General features: G+C 40.1%; 2 protein-coding genes and 1 long non-coding RNA gene across 4 annotated transcripts; all 3 read right to left on the bottom strand.

The window, feature by feature from the left end:
- Positions 1-1,444: 1,444 nt before the first annotated feature.
- LOC115583915 (uncharacterized) lies at positions 1,445-3,064 on the bottom strand. Its single transcript, XR_003984453.1, has 4 exons — positions 2,620-3,064; positions 2,437-2,507; positions 2,233-2,315; positions 1,445-2,131 (listed from the first exon to the last, which is right to left on the bottom strand). It is a non-coding gene; the product is annotated as an uncharacterized LOC115583915 (long non-coding RNA).
- A 2,937-nt stretch (positions 3,065-6,001) lies between these two features.
- LOC115582597 (mucin-2) lies at positions 6,002-14,825 on the bottom strand. 2 transcript variants are annotated; one of them, XM_030418635.1, is made up of 10 exons: positions 14,314-14,825; positions 8,145-8,643; positions 7,872-7,996; positions 7,606-7,670; positions 7,313-7,512; positions 7,015-7,180; positions 6,736-6,900; positions 6,552-6,622; positions 6,355-6,437; positions 6,002-6,253 (listed from the first exon to the last, which is right to left on the bottom strand). In XM_030418635.1, exons 1-9 carry the CDS (start codon positions 14,476-14,478, stop codon positions 6,376-6,378), a joined length of 1,518 nt encoding a protein of 505 aa, XP_030274495.1. In that variant the 5' UTR covers positions 14,479-14,825; the 3' UTR covers positions 6,002-6,253; positions 6,355-6,375. The 2 variants fall into 2 exon arrangements, with proteins under 2 accessions (XP_030274495.1, XP_030274494.1); XM_030418634.1 differs by lacking the exon at positions 14,314-14,825 and having other exon boundaries at positions 8,145-12,166.
- Positions 14,826-16,688: 1,863 nt separating this feature from the next.
- Positions 16,689-23,659, bottom strand: LOC115582886 (mucin-2-like). Its single transcript, XM_030419112.1, has 4 exons — positions 21,566-23,659; positions 17,078-20,612; positions 16,913-16,965; positions 16,689-16,795 (listed from the first exon to the last, which is right to left on the bottom strand). Exons 1-4 carry the CDS (start codon positions 21,696-21,698, stop codon positions 16,689-16,691), a joined length of 3,828 nt encoding a protein of 1,275 aa, XP_030274972.1. The 5' UTR covers positions 21,699-23,659.
- Between the last annotated feature and the right edge of the window lie 958 nt (positions 23,660-24,617).

The following is a 24,617-nucleotide window of genomic DNA, read 5'->3' as shown; positions in this document are numbered from 1 at the left end:
TCATTATCTTTTCAAAAATGTAGTGGTAAAATCTTCTTACCATTGAAAAATATTAATTGATCGATCCCTGACAGTTTTGCAAGTCTTGCAAGATTTGGGTGTTTTTTATTCCCAAGTTCCCTAAAAAACAAAACAAAACATGCAGCCATATTGAAAAACCTGCAAATTAATTCTAATGTGTTCACTGACTTTTCTTTTGGTGTCACTTTTCTTATCATTTGCTGTAAGGGCTGGCCAGGGTTGTAAATATTTAACTTAGGCCTAAGCTCTGGTAGCTAAATTTTACTCAGGTCAGAGTACCTGTAAAGAAAATATAGTTGATCAATTGAAGGTAAAGAAATTGGTCCCAAGTGTGTGTTCTGAGTCAGGAACTTGGTCGACACAAATAGCCATCGACGATGATCCAGATGAGAAGACATCAAAGGACCGTGTATTGCTGTTGTGGAACAGCTGCAGACACTGTTACAACTAGTAAGACTGGAGAAACAGTAATAATGGACTGTTATAGGACTGTAATTATAAAGCTGTTTTCACCTGATGCTGACAGTGCTCGGTCCCAGTTCTATACTAGGACAGAGATGGTCACTAGTGAGGTTGAAGCATTTCTAGATCACTGTCTTTCTCTTTAAAGATATTAGAAATGTGCATTAAACTCCTGGAGGTCTCTGTGCATTTCTCCTCACCTAAGGCAGAACATGATTAAAATCAATGCGTGTGCACCATCTAGTGACAAAATATTGCACTTACTGTGACGGATGTTGACAACAACCACTGCCCTCCAAACCTCAAGGAGAAATAATCAACCTGACACAAATTCAAAAAACAACACTGACACAGTTAAAGTAGCATACTGTACTGGATTGCATAAAACTTGACTGATGTTCTTATTGTGTCAACCCCGTGTATTTGAGTGCAACAGATTATGTTTAAGTGTGATTTTGTGTTGCACATAATTATCACTTATAGTGTTATGGCACACTGCATATATTAATACATGAGATATTGTGAATATTGTGCTAAGTTTGCCTGGCCCTCTGCATTTTGTGGCACAACACAGAAAATGGTATGACATCTCAAAATCAACTTGCTCCAAATCCCACATCAATAAAATCTACACTTAAAGGGGCACTACATAGTTTTGGAGAAACAATTTAAACTTGGAATCTTAATATTAGGAATATTAATGAGGTAATTTTACAAACTCAGAAATATTTATTTCTCCCATAACTGAATAAAGAAGTTGTTCTCAGAAGAAAATAAGGTCCCCAGAACACTGTTTGAAGCTAGAAAGCTAAACAAAATAAAACAGTATGAAGCTGTGTTGTCCTTTAAAGTTAGTTTGTTTATTCAGTTTATTTAGACATGTAAACAAAATACGTTTGTATAGGCTTAAAAAAAATTATCAGTCAATGAGGATCTTCTCTTCTGATTAAAAATCGCACCTTTCACTAAGCCATCTTCAAAACATTTACATTTAAAAAAAATGTTGACTCGGATTCAATAGGAACTCTAAGTAAGCTTAAAACAAGGATAATATGAGATGTGTTTGTGCACTCTTAGTAAATGCACATGTACAGTGCTTGCACAAACAGCCACCTGGTCATAAATGTACTGAATGAGGAGACCATTTTCCTGTATGATGACAAAAGTGCTGAAAAAAAATTGGGGAGGAATCTTAGGAATGGAAGGAACTGAATATTTATGCAGTTTTGTTTTCTTTTTAACCATTGCTCTCAACCGCAGGTGAACATTTCTCATTGACTAAATAAGTAAATAAATACAGCATGATGTACTTCTCAAATTTCACATCCCAGAGTGACCTCAAGAAATAAATGTATATATAGTGTGATGTGAATCAACAACAATGGAGTCTGAATTGACATGTTCAGTTTTATAGAGGACAACAGGCTATAGTTCATTACAAGTTACATAAATAAAATCATAGATATTATAATATATGTGGACACATTTTTTGTATATTATTCATGTGCAATACACAATTGTTAGCTCATACTGATCTGTAATATTCTTTGTTCATAGCATAGAAAACATTGTAATCAGAATAAAATTCTCCGGTCTGTGGCCTTCATCGAGGGTTGACGTTCAAAACTTCTGGATGATTTGTTGCGACCTGGAAATACACAATAGTTATTTCATAATACTGTCAATTCGTTAACTCTAGTCTTCGGTTCAACTGTCCTTGTATTTTAGAAGGATATTAAAAAAGCATACCTGCAATTGGGTCTCAATGTTTTACAGATGTTGCCTGGAACCCTGTGATGTGTAAGTGCCTGCAGCTCCGAAGTTGTGATCTCCTGGGGAAAAGAATTTGAAAATGTTGAAACTGCAAATGTTAAAGTCCTTTTTAAAAAAAAAAAAAAAAAAGACAACAAAAAACATCCAATTTATTACTAAAATAAACAGACCAGGACAGACCTGTTTCAGAGAAATCAAAGAATTCTTCATCAAACGCAGACGGTCTTCTGTTATATGGGTTTGTTGTTTTCCTAAAATATAGACAGTTTCAATAGCTTCACATGACAATGTTTGTAACTTTACTCTACAGGCAACAAGACATAAAAGTTGTTAACCATTATCTTTCTTATAAAAAGGACTCACCAAACACCCATGTATCTCTTTTTGGCAATGACAGCAATGACAATCATAATCACGAGCAAGAGTGCTCCTGCCAAAGATCCAAACAGTGCTCCATAGAAACCTGGACCGTAACGGAAGAGGTCACACTGTTGGCCATAATACTGCTTCAGACTAGTCTGCCATTGACCATTTATAACCTCAGCAGTGTACTGAGCAAACTTGGTGCAGTTAACAAAGGGCTTCAGGTCTGTGATATCTGATTGATTGAAAAGATATATAAATTTGCTGTGCTGACTGCAAATTATTTCTTATTATCCTCTAAATGGAACCGAAGGCAGAAGTTTGAACTCTCTGGGCCACCTGCAGACTCTTTCACCTGGTTCACTTTTAAGTCAGCTGCTAGGCAACAGCATCGGTAGTGACTATAGCAACTAAAGACAGGCTGCTCATTGTAAAGGTCTGTTCCAGACAAAAAGGTGAATTAACAAGGCGTGTGTTTTGAGATTAGCTTTTGAGAGGTAATTGCACCGCTGTGGAACTAAAAAGCGGTGTTGTGCTCGGACACATGACTTACTAAGACTCCATGTTCACCACTTTCATGACTTTTGATTCGACTTCTTATCAAACTTGGTCAATAAGGCCAAGATTCTCAGTGAAATTCAGTGTCCCAGACTGTTTATTTCCTCTTTCTGTGCCACATTTATACATAAACTTGTTTCTTTCCTGAGTGAGCTTTATATTGTCACCACAACTTCTTCTATTGGACACTGGGATCAGTTCAGGCCTCAAATATGTGGGAGTTAACCTACAGTTTTAGTGGCTCAGCTTCATCAAATAATATTTTTGGCTTCAGTTAATTAGGTGAAAGTCCTTGGCTGGCTCTGCTGATGGATTAAAAAGTGGGACAGCCTTGTTTTAACGATAAGACTAATAACCGTAATTACTATTACTGCCTCTTTAATTGCAAAACAGATTACAGCTGATTAGTCTGCAGGTGCTGGAGAAGACTGTGCTCTTGACATATTTCTGCAGCGCTGTATGGATATTGTAAAAAGAAACTGATTATTCATGAAATAACATTGACTCCTGCTGTAAAGTTCTGGCCAACCAGAAATAGGACATCTTATACAATTCATTCAGATGTGATTATTACCCTGATAGGTCTAACTCAGGGGTCAAAAAACTGATTCATTGATTGATTAAATTCAACTTTTGTCATCAGTAGTATTGTAGTGTAAAAAAATGGCTATGGAGGCAAACAGATGTTACTTTACATCAAAACCTTAAACGGTCAAAATCTCTTCCTCTGCACTCAATCATCCAGGTTTAATTAACACCTAATCTAATTTCTAATTTATGAAAGTTTACAGTTTGTTTTTTCTTAATTCTTCTTCTTGTTACTTTCCCTATGTGCTGCTGCAACACTTGATCTGGGGATCAATAAAGGCTTATCTTATCAAATTTCATTTCTCATTTATCTATAATATATTAAGTATATATGTAAAGACAAAATGGGTAGACTGATCATTATCTTTTCAAAAATGTAGTGGTAAAATCTTCTTACCATTGAAAAATATTAATTGATCGATCCCTGACAGTTTTGCAAGTCTTGCAAGATTTGGGTGTTTTTTATTCCCAAGTTCCCTAAAAAACAAAACAAAACATGCAGCCATATTGAAAAACCTGCAAATTAATTCTAATGTGTTCACTGACTTTTCTTTTGGTGTCACTTTTCTTATCATTTGCTGTAAGGGCTGGCCAGGGTTGTAAATATTTAACTTAGGCCTAAGCTCTGGTAGTTAAATTTTACTCAGGTCAGAGTACCTGTAAAGAAAATATAGTTGATCAATTGAAGGTAAAGAAATTGGTCCCAAGTGTGTGTTCTGAGTCAGGAACTTGGTCGACACAAATAGCCATCGACGATGATCCAGATGAGAAGACATCAAAGGACCGTGTATTGCTGTTGTGGAACAGCTGCAGACACTGTTACAACTAGTAAGACTGGAGAAACAGTAATAATGGACTGTTATAGGACTGTAATTATAAAGCTGTTTTCACCTGATGCTGACAGTGCTCGGTCCCAGTTCTATACTAGGACAGAGATGGTCACTAGTGAGGTTGAAGCATTTTTAGATCACTGTCTTTCTCTTTAAAGATATTAGAAATGTGCATTAAACTCCTGGAGGTCTCTGTGCATTTCTCCTCACCTAAGGCAGAACATGATTAAAATCAATGCGTGTTCGCCATCTAGTGACAAAATATTGCATTTACTGTGACGGATGCTGACAACAACCACTGCCCTCCAAACCTCAAGGAGAAATAATCAACCTGACACAAATTCAAAAAACAACACTGACACAGTTAAAGTAGCATACTGTACTGGATTGCATAAAATTTGACTGATGTTCTTATTGTGTCAACCCTGTGTATTTGAGTGCAACAGATTATGTGTAAGTGTGATTTTGTGTTGCACATAATTATCACTTATAGTGTTATGGCACACTGCATATATTAATACATGAGATATTGTGAATATTGTGCTAAGTTTGCCTGGCCCTCTGCATTTTGTCGCACAACACAGAAAATGGTATGACATCTCAAAATCAACTTGCTCCAAATCCCACATCAATAAAATCTACACTTGAAGGGGCACTACATAGTTTTGGAGAAACAATTTGAACTTGGAATCTTAATATTAGGAATATTAATGAGGTAATTTTACAAACTCAGAAATATTCATTTCTCCCATAACTGAATAAACAAGTTGTTCTCAGAAGAAAATAAGGTCCCCAGAACACTGTTTGAAGCTAGAAAGCTAAACAAAATAAAACAGTATGAAGCTGTGTTGTCCTTTAAAGTTAGTTTGTTTATTCAGTTTATTTAGACATGTAAACAAAATACGTTTGTATAGGCTTAAAAAAAATTATCAGTCAATGAGGATCTTCTCTTCTGATTAAAAATTGCACCTTTCACTAAGCCATCTTCAAAACATTTACATTTAAAAAAAATGTTGACTCGGATTCAATAGGAACTCTAAGTAAGCTTAAAACAAGGATAATATGAGATGTGTTTGTGCACTCTTAGTAAATGCACATGTACAGTGCTTGCACAAACAGCCACCTGGTCATAAATGTACTGAATGAGGAGACCATTTTCCTGTATGATGACAAAAGTGCTGAAAAAAAATTGGGGAGGAATCTTAGGAATGGAAGGAACTGAATATTTATGCAGTTTTGTTTTCTTTTTAACCATTGCTCTCAACCGCAGGTGAACATTTCTCATTGACTAAATAAGTAAATAAATACAGCATGATGTACTTCTCAAATTTCACATCCCAGAGTGACCTCGAGAAATAAATGTATATATAGTGTGATGTGAATCAACAACAATGGAGTCTGAAATGACATGTTCAGTTTTATAGAGGACAACAGGCTATAGTTCATTACAAGTTACATAAATAAAATCATAGATATTATAATATATATGGACAAATTTGTTGTATATTATTCATGTGCAATACACAATTGTTAGCTCATACTGATCTGTAATATTCTTTGTTCATAGCATAGAAAACATTGTAATCAGAATAAAATTCTCCGGTCTGTGGCCTTCATCGAGGGTTGACGTTCAAAACTTCTGGATGATTTGTTGCGACCTGGAAATACACAATAGTTATTTCATATTACTGTCAATTCGTTAACTATAGTCTTCGGTTCAACTGTCCTTGTATTTTAGAAGGATATTAAAAAAGCATACCTGCAATTGGGTCTCAATGTTTTACAGATGTTGCCTGGAACCCTGTGATGTGTAAGTGCCTGCAGCTCCGAAGTTGTGATCTCCTGGGGAAAAGAATTTGAAAATGTTGAAACTGCAAATGTTAAAGTCCTTTTTAAAAAAAAAGACATAACAAAAAACATCCAGTTTATTACTAAAATAAACAGACCAGGACAGACCTGTTTCAGAGAAATCAAAGAATTCTTCATCAAACGCAGACAGTCTTCTGTTATATGGGTTTGTTGTTTTCCTAAAATATAGACAGTTTCAATAGCTTCACATGACAATGTTTGTAACTTTACGATCACAGGCAACAAGACATAAAAGTTGTTAACCATTATCTTTCTTATAAAAAGGACTCACCAAACACCCATGTATCTCTTTTTGGCAATGACAGCAATGACAATCATAATCACGAGCAAGAGTGCTCCTGCCAAAGATCCAAACAGTGCTCCATAGAAACCTGGACCGTAACGGAAGAGGTCACACTGTTGGCCATAATACTGCTTCAGACTAGTCTCGAAGCACCTGGGGAGAGAGACCATGAGAGTGAATTATGCTTATGAATTTGTAGTATGAGCAAACATATTAGACATATTTAAGCTCCTGGCGATTAAAAAAAGAATAGATGTTTTGGCTTACCTACAGACAGGCCCTTCCTTAATGTTATTGAAACATTCTCCATGTTGATGACAGTAATCAGGGTTCGTTTTGCAAGGTCCAATACACTGCCATTGACCATTTATAACCTCAGCAGTGTACTGAGCAAACTTGGTGCAGTTAACAAAGGGCTTCAGGTCTGTGATATCTGATTGATTGAAAAGATATATAAATTTGTCATTTTGCACAAGGATCAGAACACAGTGCAAAAACAAAAATCGACTGTGCAAAGAAGCAGGAAGTCAAATATGCATGTTTAGAGCTCACATTGTGCACTTACTTGTAATCTCAGGTGGCTCAAAGGTGAGTTCTTTTAATGTGACACTTGCATTAAAGACCTGAGAAATTTTGTTGAGGTTACTTGTGTCATTTAAGATTTTAGTCAACACCCCATCAAGCTGATTGTTGACAAACTGGATTTGTGTTTCATTGTTTGCATAGAGGTAATCCACCACGCTCTCTGCAAGCACACTTCCCGATCTACAGTAGAAAGAAAGAGAAAGATATTACAACTCGTACATAATGGTAAAGTAATTTGAATAATTTTATCAGTAAAGTCTATTGAAAACCTACGATAACTTGATGACTTGTACTGTTTTGAAGTTTTGTGGATCTGCTTCTTTGCATAAAGCTTCAAGCTGAAACAGAGGATAGATCTTATTGTAGCCTTGTTATGGGAATAAAATCACAACAGTAGAGGGCAAAACTAATAAATAAATAGCACTTATTGCTGCAAAAAATGCCTGGTAATTATTAAGAAATGAGTTACTTGTGCTCTGAAGTTTGATCACTTACTGTTTAATAATCATGAAGACATACAACAATGAAAAATGATGTACCTCCTGCATCAGTGTCTTGATGAATTCTAATGACTGAGGTGAATTTATATCTTCAAAAGCCGCATCAAAATCCATGAGGATCCTCAAAGTAAAAGTTGCATTTCGGGTTGGTCTATTTTCCGGATCTGCACAACAAAATAAAATTTAACAAAACACTTTTGTAAATTTTAAATCAATATTTTGCAAAAAGCAAATATTCAATCTATACATTTAACATTTATTTTCAGCTCATATGATATTTTGAAGAACTATGTTTTAGGATAGAAATCTCACCGATATCAGCAGAGGTGTCATTCTCTCCAAAAACACATGCATCTCCAAATGCAAACTCCTCACAGTTGCAGAAACATCCTCCAAGTGTCGTGTTGAATATACAGGTTCCAACACAACCTGGACAGTCCTTTTCAGTACACTGATGAGGTGTAGTTGGTGCTGTCATAGTGACTGTGGCATTTGAAAGGGGGGTAATAGTAGATGTTGAAGGACTGAATGTTCTAACTGTTGTTGTGCTGATGATTTCTGTTGAAGTCAAAGTGGATGAAGTTTGGGTACTTGGGGAAGCTGTATGAGGATTACTGCTAGATTTTCCTTTTGTTGTTGAGGGTGAAGAAGAAGATAGACTGGCTGAAACCTCAGCATTTGTGGAGGAAATGACAGTTGTTTGATCACTGCTGGAGGTTGCTGTAGGGGCACTTGTGGTGACAGTTGGTGTTGGCAATGTTGACTCTGACTCTCCTGTGGTTGTCACCATTGCAGAAGATGTTAACTGCTCCTGTGTGGGTGAGGACATCATTGTTGTTGTTAGTTCTAGGCTAGTCGATTGAAGCTGAGTGGTCTTGGTAACTGCTTCTGTTGTTTCAGTTGGGTGTTCCGGAGTTGTATGAGTGATATGAGAAGATATTGAGGGGGAAGGAGAAGATGGATTGGCTGATACCTCAGCATTTGTGGAGGAAATAACAGTTGTTGTTTGATCACTGCTGGAGGTTCTTGGAGGTCCACTTGTGGTGACTGTTGAGGTTGAAAATGTTGACTCGGACACTCCCATGGTTGTCACCATTGCAGAAGATGTTAACTGATCCTGTGTAGGTGAGGACATCATTGCTGTTGTTGGTTCTTGGCTAGTCGATTGAAGCTGAGTGGTCTTGGTTACTGTTTCTGTTGTTTCAGTTGGGTGTTCAGGAGATGTCTGACTGACATGAGAAGTTATTGAGGGTGATGCAGAAGGTGGACTGGCTGATAACTCCGCGACTGTGGAGGTAATAACAGTTGTTGTTTGATAACTGTCAGATGTTGCTATAGGTTGACTTGTGGTGACTTTTGGCGTTGGCAGTGTTGACTCGGACTCTCCTGTGGTTGTCACCATCACAGCAGATGTAAGTTGCGCCTCTGTCGGTGAGGAGATTCTTGTCGTCGATGGTCCTAGGCTAGTTGATGGAAACTGAGTGATCATGGTAATTATTTCTGTTGTTTCAGTTTGGTGTTCAGGTGATGTTTGAGTGACAGGAGAAGTTATTGAGGGTGAAGCAGAAGGTGGACTGGCAGGTCCTTCAGCATTTGTTGAGGAAATAACAGTTGTTGTTTGATCACTGCTGGAGGTTCTTGAAGGTCCACTTGTGGTGACTGTTGAGGTTGAAAATGTTGACTCGGACACTCCCATGGTTGTCACCATTGCAGAAGATGTTAACTGATCCTGTGTATGTGAGGACATCATTGTTGTTGTTGGTTCGTGGCTAGTCGATTGAAGCTGAGTGGTCTTGGTTACGGTTTCTGTTGTTTCAGTTGGGTGTTCAGGAGATGTCTGACTGACATGAGATGTTATTGAGGGTGATGCAGAAGATGGACTAGCTGATACCTCAGTATTTGTGGAGGAAATAACAGTTGTTGTTTGATCACTGCTGGAGGTTGCTGTAGGTCCACTTGTGGTGACTGTAGATGTTGGCAATGTTGACTTGGTATCTCCTGTAGTTGTCACCATCGCAGAAGATGTAGGTTGTGCTTCTGTAGGTGAGGAGATTCGTGTTGTAGATGGTTCTTGGCTAATTGATGGAAGCTGAGTGGTCTTGGTAATTGTTTTTGTTGTTTCAGTTGGGTGTTCAGGAGATGTCTGAGTGACATGAGATGTTATTGAGGGTGATGCAGAAGGTGGACTGCCTGATAACTCTGTGACTGTGGAGGTATTTACAGTTGTTGTTTGATCACTGCTGGAAGTTGCAGTAGGTCCACTTGCGGTGACTGCAGATGTTGGAAATGTTGACTCTGACCTTCCTGTGTTTGTCACCATTGCAGAAATGGTAAACTTTGACTCTGTGGGTGAGGACATCATTGTTGAAGATGGTTCTTGGCTAGTTGATGGAAGCTGAGTGGTGAGGGGGCTTGTTGGTGTTGTTTCCGTTTGGTGTTCAGGAGATGTTTTAGTGACATGAGAAGTTATTGAGGGTGAGGGAGGAGATGGTTTGGCAGATACCTCAGCATTTGTGGAGGAAAAAACAGTTGTTGTTTGATCACTGCTGGAGGTTCTTGGAAGTCCACTTGTGGTAACTGTTGAGGTTGACAATGTTGACTCCAACTCTCCTGTGGTTGTCCCCACCGTAGAAGTTGTAAGTTGTGCCTCTGTGGGTGAGGAGATTCTTGTTGTTGATGGTTCTTGGCTAGTTGATGGAACCTGAGTTGTTAGGGGGCTTGTTTCTGTTGTTTCAGTTGGGTTTTCAGGTGATGTTTGATTGACATGAGAAGTTACTGAGGGTGAATCAGAAGATGGACTTGCTGATACCGCGGCATTTGTAGAGGAAATAACAGTTGTTGTTTGATCACTGCTGGAGGTTCTTGGAGGTCCACTTGTGGTGACTGTTGAGGCTGACAATGTTGACTCGGACTCTCCTGTCGTTGTCACTATTGCAGAAGACGTTAACTGCACCTGTGTGGGTGAGGACATCATTGTTGTTGATTGCTCCTGGCTAGTCAATTGAAGCTGAGTGGTCTTGGTTACTGTTTCTGTTGTTTCAGTTGGGTGTTCAGGAGATGTCTGAGTGACATGAGATGTTATTGAGGGTGATGCAGAAGATGGACTGGCTGATAACCCTGTGACTGTGGAGGTAATAACAGTTGTTGTTTGATCACTGCTGGAGGTTGCTATAGGTCGACTTGTGGTAAATGTTGATGTTGATAAGGTTGACTCGGACTCTCCTGTGGTTGTCGTCATTGTAGAAGTTGTAAGTTGCGCCTCTGTGGGTGAGGATATCATTGTTGTTGACGGTTCCTGGCTAGTCGATTGACTCTGAGTGGTCTTGCTTATTGTTTCTGTTGTTTCAGTATGGTGTTCAGGAGATGTTTGACTGACATGAGATGTTACTAAGGGTGATGCAGAAGTTGGACTGGCTGGTACTTCAGCATTTGTTGAGGTAATAACAGTTGTCGTTTGATCACTGTCAGAGGTTGGTATAGGTTGACTTGTGGTGACTGTTGATGTTGGCAAGGTTGACTTGGACTCTCCTGTGGTTGTCGCCATTGTAGAAGTTGTAAGTTGCGCCTCTGTGGGTGAGGAGATTTTTGGTGTAGATGGTTCTTGGCTAGTTGATGGAATCTGACTTGTTAGGGGGCTTGTTGCTGTTGTTTCAGTTTGGTGTTCAGGTGATGTTTGAATGACATGAGAAGTTATTGAGGGTGAAGCAGATGGTGGACTATCTGATACTTCAGCACTTGTGGAGGTAATAACAGTTGTTGTTTGATCACTGCTGGAGGTTCTTGGAGGTCCAATTGTGGTGACTGTTGAGGTTGACAATGTTGACTCTGACTCTCCTGTCGTTGTCACCATTGCAGAAGATGTTAACTGCACCTGTGTGGGTGAGGACATCATTGTTGTTGATTGTTCCTGGCTAGTCGATTGAAGCTGAGTGGTCTTGGTTACTGTTTCTGTTGTTTCAGTTGGGTGTTCAGGAGATGTCTGACTGACATGAGATGTTATTGAGGGTGATGCAGAAGGTGGACTGGCTGATAACTTTGTGACTGTGGAGGTTATAACAGTTGTTGTTTGGTCACTGCTGGAGGTTGCTATAGGTCCACTTGTGGTGACTGTTGAGGTTGACAATGTTGACTTGGACTCTCCTGTCATTGTCACCATTGCAGACGTTGTAAACTTTGCCTCTGTGGGTGAGGACATTGTTGTTGAAGATGGTTCTTGGCTAGTTAATGGAAGCTGAGTGGTAAGGGGGCTCGTTGGTGTTGTTTCCGTTGGGTGTTCAGGAGATGTTTGAGTGACATGAGAAGTTATTGAGGGTGAAGAAGAAGATGGACTGGCTGAAACCTCAGCATTTGTGGTGGAAATAACAGTTGTTGTTTGATCACTGCTGGAGGTTCTTGGAGGTCCACTTGTGGTGACTGTTGAGGTTGACAATGTTGACTCTGACTCTCCTGTCGTTGTCACCATTGCAGAAGATGTTAACTGCACCTGTGTGGGTGAGGACATCATTGATTGTTGATTGTTCCTGGCTAGTCGATTGAAGCTGAGTGGTCTTGGTTACTGTTTCTGTTGTTTCAGTTGGGTGTTCAGGAGATGTCTGACTGACATGAGATGTTATTGAGGGTGATGCAGAAGGTGGACTGGCTGATAACTCCGCGACTGTGGAGGTTGTAACAGTTGTTGTTTGATCACTGCTGGAGGTTGCTATAGGTCGACTTGTGGTAAATGTTGATGTTGACAATGTTGACTCAGACTCTCCTGTTGTTGTCACTATTGCAGAAGATGTTAACTGTGCCTGTGTGGGTGAGGACATCATTGTTGTTGATGGTTCGTGGCTAGTCGATTGAAGCTGAGTGGTCTTGGTCACTGTTTCTGTTGTTTCAGTTGGGTGTTCAGGAGATGTCTGACTGACATGAGATGTTATTGAGGGTGATGCAGAAGGTGGACTGGCTGATAACTCCGCGACTGTGGAGGTTATAACAGTTGTTGTTTGATCACTGCTGGAGGTTGCTATAGGTCCACGTGTGGTGACTGTTGAGGTTGACAATGTTGACTCTGACTCTCCTGTCGTTGTCACCATTGCAGACGTTGTAAACTTTGCCTCTGTGGGTGAGGACATCATTGTTGTTGATTGTTCCTGGTTAGTCGATTGAGGCTGAGTGGTCTTGGTTACTGTTTCTGTTGTTTCAGTTGGGTGTTCAGGAGATGTCTGAGTGACATGAGATGTTATTGAGGGTGATGCAGAAGATGGACTGGCTGATAACCCTGTGACTGTGGAGGTAATGACAGTTGTTGTTTGATCACTGCTGGAGGTTGCTATAGGTCGACTTGTGGTAAATGTTGATGTTGATAAGGTTGACTCGGACTCTCCTGTGGTTGTCGTCATTGTAGAAGTTGTAAGTTGCGCCTCTGTGGGTGAGGATATCATTGTTGTTGATGGTTCCTGGCTAGTCGATTGACTCTGAGTGGTCTTGCTTATTGTTTCTGTTGTTTCAGTATGGTGTTCAGGAGATGTCTTAGTGACATGAGATGTTATCGAGGGTGATGCAGAAGTTGGACTGGCTGGTACTTCAGCATTTGTTGAGGTAATAACAGTTGTCGTTTGATCACTGTCAGAGGTTGGTATAGGTTGACTTGTGGTGACTGTTGATGTTGGCAAGGTTGACTTGGACTCTCCTGTGGTTGTCGCCATTGTAGATGTTGTAAGTTGCGCCTCTGTGGGTGAGGAGATTTTTGGTGTAGATGGTTCTTGGCTAGTTGATGGAATCTGACTTGTTAGGGGGCTTGTTGCTGTTGTTTCAGTTTGGTGTTCAGGTGATGTTTGAATGACATGAGAAGTTATTGAGGGTGAAGCAGAAGGTGGACTATCTGATACTTCAGCACTTGTGGAGGAAATAACAGTTGTTGTTGATCACTGCTGGAGGTTCTTGGAGGTCCAATTGTGGTGACTGTTGAGGTTGACAATGTTGACTCTGACTCTCCTGTCGTTGTCACCATTGCAGAAGATGTTAACTGCACCTGTGTGGGTGAGGACATCATTGTTGTTGATTGTTCCTGGCTAGTCGATTGAAGCTGAGTGGTCTTGGTTACTGTTTCTGTTGTTTCAGTTGGGTGTTCAGGAGATGTCTGACTGACATGAGATGTTATTGAGGGTGATGCAGAAGGTGGACTGGCTGGTAACTTTGTGACTGTGGAGGTAATAACAGTTGTTGTTTGGTCACTGCTGGAGGTTGCTATAGGTCCACTTGTGGTGACTGTTGAGGTTGACAATGTTGACTTGGACTCTCCTGTCATTGTCACCATTGCAGACGTTGTAAACTTTGCCTCTGTGGGTGAGGACATTGTTGTTGAAGATGGTTCTTGGCTAGTTAATGGAAGCTGAGTGGTAAGGGGGCTCGTTGGTGTTATTTCCGTTGGGTGTTCAGGAGATGTTTGAGGGACATGAGAAGTTATTGAGGGTGAAGAAGAAGATGGGCTGACTGAAACCTCAGCATTTGTGGAGGAAATAACAGTTGTTGTTTGATCACTGCTGGAGGTTCTTGGAGGTCCACTTGTGGTGACTGTTGAGGTTGACAATGTTGACTCTGACTCTCCTGTCGTTGTCACCATTGCAGAAGATGTTAACTGCACCTGTGTGGGTGAGGACATCATTGTTGTTGATGGTTCGTGGCTAGTCGATTGAAGCTGAGTGGTCTTGGTCACTGTTTCTGTTGTTTCAGTTGGGTGTTCAGGAGATGTCTGACTGACATGAGATGTTACTAAGGGTGATGCAGAAGGCGGACTGCCTGATACCTCAGCATTTGTGGAGGAAATAACAGTTGTTGTTCGATCACTGTTAGAGGTTGGTATAGGTTGTCTTGTGGTGGCTGTTGATGTTGGCAAGGATGACTCGGTCTCTCCTGTGGTTGTCGCGATTGTAGAAGTTGTAAGTTGCGCCTCTGTGGGTGAGGAGATTTTTGGTGTAGATGGTTCTTGGCTAGTTGATGGAATCTGACTTGTTAGGGGGCTGTTGCTGTTGTTTCAGTTTTGGTGTTCAGGTGATGTTTGAATGACATGAGGAAGTTATGAGGGTGAAGCAGAAAGGTGGACTATTGATACTTCAGCACTTGTGGAGGAAATAACAGTTGTTTGTTTGATCACTGGGGGTCATCATCTGTTGTTGATTGTTCCTGGCTAGTCGATTGAAGCTGAGTGGTCTTGGTTACTGTTTCTGTTGTTTCAGTTGGGTGTTCAGGAGATGTCTGACTGACATGAGATGTTATTGAGGGTGATGCAGAAGGTGGACTGGCTGATAACTCCGCGACTGTGGAGGTAATAACAGTTGTTGTTTGATCACTGCTGGAGGTTGCTATAGGTCCACTTGTGGTGACTGTTGAGGTTGACAATGTTGACTCTGACTCTCCTGTCGTTGTCACCATTGCAGACGTTGTAAACTTTGCCTCTGTGGGTGAGGACATCATTGTTGTTGATTGTTCCTGGTTAGTCGATTGAAGCTGAGTGGTCTTGGTTACTGTTTCTGTTGTTTCAGTTGGGTGTTCAGGAGATGTCTGAGTGACATGAGATGTTATTGAGGGTGATGCAGAAGATGGACTGGCTGATAACCCTGTGACTGTGGAGGTAATGACAGTTGTTGTTTGATCACTGCTGGAGGTTCTTGGAGGTCCACTTGTGGGGACTGTTGAGGTTGACAATGTTGACTCAGACTCTCCTGTTGTTGTCACTATTGCAGAAGATGTTAACTGCGCCTGTGTGGGTGAGGACATCATTGTTGTTGATGGTTCGTGGCTAGTCGATTGAAGCTGAGTGGTCTTGGTCACTGTTTCTGTTGTTTCAGTTGGGTGTTCAGGAGATGTTTGACTGACATGAGATGTTACTAAGGGTGATGCAGAAGGCGGACTGCCTGATACCTCAGCATTTGTGGAGGAAATAACAGTTGTTGTTTGATCACTGTTAGAGGTTGGTATAGGTTGACTTGTGGTGGCTGTTGATGTTGGCAAGGATGACTCGGACTCTCCTGTGGTTGTCGCGATTGTAGAAGTTGTAAGTTGCGCCTCTGTGGGTGAGGAGATTTTTGGTGTAGATGGTTCTTGGCTAGTTGATGGAATCTGACTTGTTAGGGGGCTTGTTGCTGTTGTTTCAGTTTGGTGTTCAGGTGATGTTTGAATGACATGAGAAGTTATTGAGGGTGAAGCAGAAGGTGGACTATTTGATACTTCAGCACTTGTGGAGGAAATAACAGTTGTTGTTTGATCACTGCTGGAGGTTCTTGGAGGTCCAATTGTGGTGACTGTTGAGGTTGACAATGTTGACTCTGACTCTCCTGTCGTTGTCACCATCGCAGAAGATGTTAACTGCACCTGTGTGGGTGAGGACATCATTGTTGTTGATTGTTCCTGGCTAGTCGATTGAAGCTGAGTGGTCTTGGTTACTGTTTCTGTTGTTTCAGTTGGGTGTTCAGGAGATGTCTGACTGACATGAGATGTTATTGAAGGTGATGCAGAAGGTGGACTGGCTGATAACTCCGCGACTGTGGAGGTTATAACAGTTGTTGTTTGATCACTGCTGGAGGTTGCTATAGGTCCACTTGTGGTGACTGTTGAGGTTGACAATGTTGACTCTGACTCTCCTGTCGTTGTCACCATTGCAGACGTTGTAAATTTGCCTCTGTGGGTGAAGAGATTCTTGGTGTTGATGGTTCCTGGCTTGTTGATGGAAGCTGAGTTGTTAGGGGGCTTGTTGCTGTTGTTTCAGTTTGGTGTTCAGGTGATGTTTGAATGACATGAGAAGTTATTGAGGGTGAAGCAGAAGGTGGACTATTTGATACTTCAGCACTTGTGGAGGAAATAACAGTTGTTGTTTGATCACTGCTGGAGGTTCTTGGAGGTCCAATTGTGGTGACTGTTGAGGTTGACAATGTTGACTCTGACTCTCCTGTCGTTGTCACCATTGCAGAAGATGTTAACTGCACCTGTGTGGGTGAGGACATCATTGTTGTTGATTGTTCCTGGCTAGTCGATTGAAGCTGAGTGGTCTTGGTTACTGTTTCTGTTGTTTCAGTTGGGTGTTCAGGAGATGTCTGACTGACATGAGATGTTATTGAGGGTGATGCAGAAGGTGGACTGGCTGATAACTCCGCGACTGTGGAGGTAATAACAGTTGTTGTTTGATCACTGCTGGAGGTTGCTATAGGTCCACTTGTGGTGACTGTTGAGGTTGACAATGTTGACTCTGACTCTCGTGTCGTTGTCACCATTGCAGACGTTGTAAACTTTGCGCCTGTGTGGGTGAGGACATCATTGTTGTTGATGGTTCGTGGCTAGTCGATTGAAGCTGAGTGGTCTTGGTCACTGTTTCTGTTGTTTCAGTTGGGTGTTCAGGAGATGTCTGACTGACATGAGATGTTACTAAGGGTGATGCAGAAGATGGACTGCCTGATACCTCAGCATTTGTGGAGGAAATAACAGTTGTTGTTTGATCACTGTTAGAGGTTGGTATAGGTTGACTTGTGGTGGCTGTTGATGTTGGCAAGGATGACTCGGACTCTCCTGTGGTTGTCGCGATTGTAGAAGTTGTAAGTTGCGCCTCTGTGGGTGAGGAGATTTTTGGTGTAGATGGTTCTTGGCTAGTTGATGGAATCTGACTTGTTAGGGGGCTTGTTGCTGTTGTTTCAGTTTGGTGTTCAGGTGATGTTTGAATGACATGAGAAGTTATTGAGGGTGAAGCAGAAGGTGGACTATTTGATACTTCAGCACTTGTGGAGGAAATAACAGTTGTTGTTTGATCACTGCTGGAGGTTCTTGGAGGTCCAATTGTGGTGACTGTTGAGGTTGACAATGTTGACTCTGACTCTCCTGTCGTTGTCACCATTGCAGAAGATGTTAACTGCACCTGTGTGGGTGAGGACATCATTGTTGTTGATTGTTCCTGGCTAGTCGATTGAAGCTGAGTGGTCTTGGTTACTGTTTCTGTTGTTTCAGTTGGGTGTTCAGGAGATGTCTGACTGACATGAGATGTTATTGAAGGTGATGCAGAAGGTGGACTGGCTGATAACTCCGCGACTGTGGAGGTTATAACAGTTGTTGTTTGATCACTGCTGGAGGTTGCTATAGGTCCACTTGTGGTGACTGTTGAGGTTGACAATGTTGACTCTGACTCTCCTGTCGTTGTCACCATTGCAGACGTTGTAAATTTTGCCTCTGTGGGTGAAGAGATTCTTGGTGTTGATGGTTCCTGGCTTGTTGATGGAAGCTGAGTTGTCAGGGGGCTTGTTGCTGTTGTTTCAGTTTGGTGTTCAGGTGATGTTTGAGTGACATGAGAAGTTATTGAAGGTGAAGAAGAAGATGGACTGGCTGAAACCTCAGCATTTGTGGTGGAAATAACAGTTGTTGTTTGATCACTGCTGGAGGTTCTTGGAGGTCCACTTGTGGTGACTGTTGAGGTTGACAATGTTGATTCTGACTCTCCTGTCGTTGTCAACATTGCAGACGTTTTAGACTTTGCCTCTGTGGGTGAGGAAATCATCGTTGTTGATTGCTCCTGGCTAGTCAATTGAAACTGAGTGGTCTTGGTTACTGTTTCTGTTGTTTCAGTTGGGTGTTCAGCAGATGTCTGAGTGACATGAGATGTTATTGAGGGTGAAGCAGAAGATGGACTGGCTGATAACCCTGTGACTGTGGAGGTAATGACAGTTGTTGTTTGATCACTGCTGGAGGTTGCTATAGGTCGACTTGTGCTGACTGTTGATGTTGACAAGGTTGACTCAGACTCTCCTGTGGTTGTCGTCGTTGTAGAAGTTGTAAGTTGCGCCTCTGTGGGTGAGGATATCATTGTTGTTGATGGTTCCTGGCTAGACGATTGACGCTGAGTGGTCTTGTTTATTGTTTCTGTTGTTTCAGTATGGTGTTCAGGAGATGTCTGAGTGACATGAGATGTTATCGAAGGTGATGCAGAAGTTGGACTGGCTGGTACTTCAGCATTTGTTGAGGTAATAACAGTTGTCGTTTGATCACTGTCAGAGGTTGGTATAGGTTGACTTGTGGTGACTGTTGATGTTGGCAAGGTTGACTTGGACTCTCCTGTGGTTGTCGCCATTGTAGATGTTGTAAGTTGCGCCTGTGTGGGTGAGGACATCATTGTTGTTGATTGTTCCTGGCTAGTCGATCGAAGCTGAGTGGTCTTGGTTACTGTTTCTGTTGTTTCAGTTGGGTGTTCAGGAGATGTCTGACTGACATGAGATGTTATTGACGGTGATGCAGAAGGTGGACTGGCTGATAACTTAGTGACTGTGGAGGTAATAACAGTTGTTGTTTGATCACTGCTGGAGGTTGCTATAGGTCCACTTGTGGTGACTGTTGAGGTTGACAATGTTGACTCGGACTCTCCTGTCATTGTCACCATTGCAGACGTTGTAAACTTTGCCTCTGTGGGTGAGGACATTGTTGTTGAAGATGGTTCTTGGCTAGTTAATGGAAGCTGAGTGGTAAGGGGGCTCGTTAGTGTTGTTTCCGTTGGGTGTTCAGGAGATGTTTGAGTGACATGAGAAGTTATTGAGGGTGAAGAAGAAGATGGACTGGCTGAAACCTCAGCATTTGTGGTGGAAATAACAGTTGTTGTTTGATCACTGCTGGAGGTTCTTGGAGGTCCACTTGTGGTGACTGTTGAGGTTGACAATGTTAACTCTGACTCTCCTGTCGTTGTCAACATTCCAGACGTTGTAGTCTTTGCTTCTGTGGGTGAGGACATCATTGTTGTATATTGCTCCTGGCTAGTCAATTGAAACTGAGTGGTCTTGGTTACTGTTTCTGTTGTTTCAGTTGGGTGTTCAGGAGATGTCTGAGTGACATGAGATGTTATTGAGGGTGATGCAGAAGATGGACTGGCTGATAACCCTGTGACTGTGGAGGTAATGACAGTTGTTGTTTGATCACTGCTGGAGGTTGCTATCGGTGGACTTGTGGTGACTGTTGATGTTGACAACGTTGACTCAGACTCTCCTGTGGTTGTCGCCGTTGTAGAAGTTGTAAGTTGCGCCTCTGTGGGTGAGGATATCATTGTTGTTGATGGTTCCTGGCTAGACGATTGACGCTGAGTGGTTTTGCTTATTGTTTCTGTTGTTTCAGTATGGTGTTCAGGAGATGTTTTAGTGACATGAGATGTTATTGATGGTGAAGCAGAAGATGGACTGACTGATACCTCAGCATTTCTGGAGGCAATAAGAGTTGTGGTTTGAACACTGCTGGATGTTCTTGGAGGTCCACCTGTACTGAATGTTGAGGTTGACAGTGTTGTGTCGAATTCTCCCGAAGATTTCCACATCGCAGTAGATGTAAATCGTGCCTCTGTGGGTGAGGATCTGCCTGTTGTAGATGGTTCTTGGCTCAGTGATGGAAGCTGTGTGGTCTTGGTAATTGTATATGTTGTTTCAGTTCTGTGCTCTGGAGATGTGTCAGTGACTTGAGTTGTCATTGAGGATTTAGAGGATGTACCAGGCGATTCCCCACCTTCCATTGTTTTATCTGACATATCTCTCACCTTTATGATGGAACTGAAAGGTGTTGATGCGTCAGTGGTGAGTGTTGGCTCCCCTCCTTTTGAGATTACTGATTTTGTTATCTCAGTTGAGGACTTAGTTGAGATATTATCAAATGCTAATCTCATTTCCAAAACCTCTGACAATTCATTAACTGTCATGTTTATATTTGAAAGATTTTTTCTTTCCTGGTTGTCTGTTGTCTGTGTTTTCCACCATGTTTCATCATGTTGATCCTGTTTTGGTTCATGATTTCCTGTTGAATATGACAACATTTTTGTATGATAAAGTATTTGTCAGTAGACCTCAGAGCAAATTCCATCACAATTTAACTATCAAGCTACAATGAATTAAACAGTCTCTTGGATGTGTTTATTTAAATCTATAACTTGGAAACGTCTCAAGAGTCTTACTCAGTTCAGTCTGCAAATAAATAAAAAATAGGATAGTATTGTGATTTAATCAAGTTTTGCGTCTGTGTTATCTGTTTTCCTGTTCAGCAGTGTGGAGCCTGACTTCTATACTCAAACAAGAGATTTGATATAACAATTATTATCGTCACATACAATAAAATTCCCTACCTCCAACATTAAACGGGCTATATTATACTTATTTAAAGCACATATGTGATAGTGTAATGTTTGTATTTTATGATTTAGTTTCTTCAGTTATAACTGAATATGCCAGTCAAGCTACAGCCAGTATTTGTAATTTTCCTTTTATGTGAACTATACTGCTTCCAGGGAATTCAGGTTGCATCATGAAAAGAAATAAAAGTCCAAGCCTGAGATGATGCGTGGTTATTAAAAAAATGTAACTTACTGAAAAACTTTACTATCGAATATGTACGAATATGTGTTTAAAAGGTCATCCAACAGATAAGCAATGGTTTGTATCTTTCACATGTTTTGGAATAAGCTTCTTTAAAAAGACACAATAAAACACACATTTTAATTATTACTTGATGACAAAACAAAATCACACCAACATTACATTGTATGAAGATTAGGGTGCAAGTTAACAGCGATTAGCAGTCATTGTACTTTGACTTTCTACATTGCTTTCTTATCAGATTGTCGGGACTAAAATTAATAATGTCAAACCTTAATGGCAACATAGAAATAATAAGTGTTAAGAGGATTACATTCCGTATTATTATTGAGGCTCACTTGGCTATGCAATAAACAATCTAGGAAATCACAGACTTACCTCTTTTTTGTGTAAAGAACACACAAACTGCAATGAGCACGATGACAACAAGGGTAAGGATTAAAACAACGGTGAGTAGCCGTCTCCAATTAAAGGTTCCCAAATAATCCAGTTTTTTCATTTTCCCATGCATTCCAAAAGTTATAAAGCTGAAATACTTCAACTGCAGCACTGTGTTTTGGTCATGGATACAGTATGGTGAAGAACAAGAATTTAGCTGCCCTACAATTTTCAATCTTGCAGTAAACTTCCAATGAATTCCGCTGATGTCAGTCTCTGAATTGGCAGTTAAGTTTGATGCCGTTGGCAGTTGTAGGCCATATAAACATTTAACTATCAGTACCTGTATTATTTGACTCAATGTGTCATCAATGACCAACTACTAAACTGAGCTTGTTACAGCTGTTGTGCCCTCCCTAGGCAAACTTTTTAAGTATTGTGGCCTGGCACTGCAGCAATTTATGAAGTTCCCTGAAAGTGCACTCACACCCTGTACATGCTTGTTTACAAAGGTAAAGATCAGAGCGATGTTAGAGTCAACAAAGACTAAGGCGTGAGTGGGTGAAGTGGGGTTTGGGTGACTGGGATTCTCGTAAGAAAATACTTACCCAGCGTCATAAAACATCATGCATTTGCTGACAATTTTTATACAGTAAGTGCTGGAAATATTCATATACCTTAATGATATTCAATAATTAATACAAAAATAGAAACTAAAAATGTAGTAATAGAATTTAATTACCACTTAATACATTGTTATATTTCAATTGTGTTTGTTAGGTTGTTGACATTCTTTTCAATCCAATATTTACTTGTTGTGACCTAACTGGACATGAAGGTCATATGACTGTGACATATGTGACGTTATATTGAGCAACTTATTGACAATACAGTCTTATGAATTGTATAGACAAGCCATAAATAGTGTTTAACAGGAATTCAAATACAGCTACAGTCTCAATAGCACCAGGTAAAAAGGGACGTGTGACGAGGTTAAACACAAATATTTCTCTTGATCTTGAAGCCACAAGAGGTTTTGGGTAAAGCTTTCCACACCTTTGTTTGCCATAAGAATATACAATGTTATGAAATGCCATGCAAATAAGAGAATATTTCCTTCTCACTGTGTTATGCTTAAATGCATTTAATTCATAACAGAGTTTTTAGTACTCAGGTAATTTTTTTAATCTACAATTTTACTCATTATGTTCTTGAAATACATTTCATATAGCCTGTAACTATCCTGAGTGTGTCCAAAATGTTTCATCAGTGCCCTGCTGCTTCATGATCCCAGGTGTATGGGAAAGCTCAGTAACTCAACATGTTCAAGAATCAAATTGACTTTTATTCCACAATCCTCAAGGAAATGAAGCAATGTCAACCGGGGGAACTATTTTAAGTTAATTAATTCTTTCTGCTCCACTTTCATATGTTGTATGGGTGTTGTTTAGTGTGTCTTGGCTCGAATCAGTCTTTTTATCGCTTTATGATAAATGCTTTTATCGCTTTATGATAATGGTGACCTGTTCAAAGGTACGTGGGGAGGAATGGAGGAAGTCAAGCCAGTGGGTTTAATGAGTTGATCCCCTGCATCTAGTTAACCATAAATGAAGGTAGTCATTTCACCACAAATTAAGGAAATATGTTTAAGATAAATCAATTCATGGAGCACATGGAAACAGTGGTGCGCAAACAACAGCCAAAAGAAAAAATATATCTTTTCATGCCATGTAAATTTACCATGTTTTTAAAGTTTATTTATCTTGTATATCAAATAAAATAAATTAATTAGTTTGTGACATTATATCATGTTACTTTAAGTCACCTTAATCTACAAAACAAAGTCATACACTACACAGTTTTGTCAAGATGGAGGTTGTAGAGTAAAATGGTAAAATGTGGTGTGCACATAATATTTGATGACTGTTACAATCTTAGAATAATTAGATTGACCTAATTGTTGACTAATGGTAAGTTTAAACCACACACAAATGTATTGTACACAAAAGCACTTTTAAACATACATACATTCCTTCTGTCATACACACAAAGATTAGTTTAATCTTTACTGAAAATGTTAAGTTAGCATGTTTACCAGGAACACACAAACATACACTTTTTCTTTAAAAAAGTTGAGTTAATCTTTGATGGTATCAGTAAAGTTTTAAACAATTCTCAAAATTATTTTATTTTATGTCATTTTTTATACCAGTCTTTAATGGCGGCTGTTTACACCTAGAGGGCTCATTTTACTCCCACCTTGAGGCAATTAGTTTTCTGATTAATCATTGTTCTGAAAACATCATAGATAACTTCTTATAATTTCCGTGGGGACACAGCCAGAGGTGTATTTACTGTAGCATTACTTGAAACAAATTATATTTTCATTTTGAAATAAAACAGCAAAACGTAAAAAGTTGCTGATTTTAGCCCATTCTCCACTATAGCATGTAGGAAAACCATGCACACACAAACCAAACAGCAGTTTATATAAATACTGATGAAAGCTCATCATCAGTAAGTGTTTGTGGTACTTTGTTAAATGATTTATAGAACCTTTTTGTATTGATCACCAGAGCTAATCTTTTAGTGAACAGGGACCACAAAACACTAAATATAGAACTAAATGTGCAGTGTATCTGTGCTTTCTCTGCACTAGGTTTGACAAAGACAACATGCACATACTTGTTTGTACAGTCAGTTGTTCAAGAAGACATTTACTGCTTTAGGTTTTAAACCAAAGAATGAAGTGGTGTGACGACGCTTTAGAAGTTAAATTAATTTTGTTGGTCATTATCACAAGTTAGAGCTGATAAAAAGAGGAATTTAGTCTATAAATCTTGATCCTGTAATGAGAACAAATATCACAAGGCTGTTACCCTTTTAAACAGTTTATGGTATTCTAAAACTGTCGACCATTATGTGCCTTCTGTGAGGAAATAGTGATTTACAAAGGTTTCCAAAACACACAGTATAACTAAGGGTGGAGAATGCTTGTCCAAAAAGGTACAAGATGTTGTAAAACTTGCCAATCATTGTATCAACAAACCCA

This window comes from Sparus aurata, chromosome 6, assembly GCF_900880675.1.
Source record: "Sparus aurata chromosome 6, fSpaAur1.1, whole genome shotgun sequence".
Classification (NCBI taxonomy): domain Eukaryota; kingdom Metazoa; phylum Chordata; class Actinopteri; order Spariformes; family Sparidae; genus Sparus; species Sparus aurata.
This window is presented reverse-complemented; position numbering and strand designations above follow the sequence as displayed.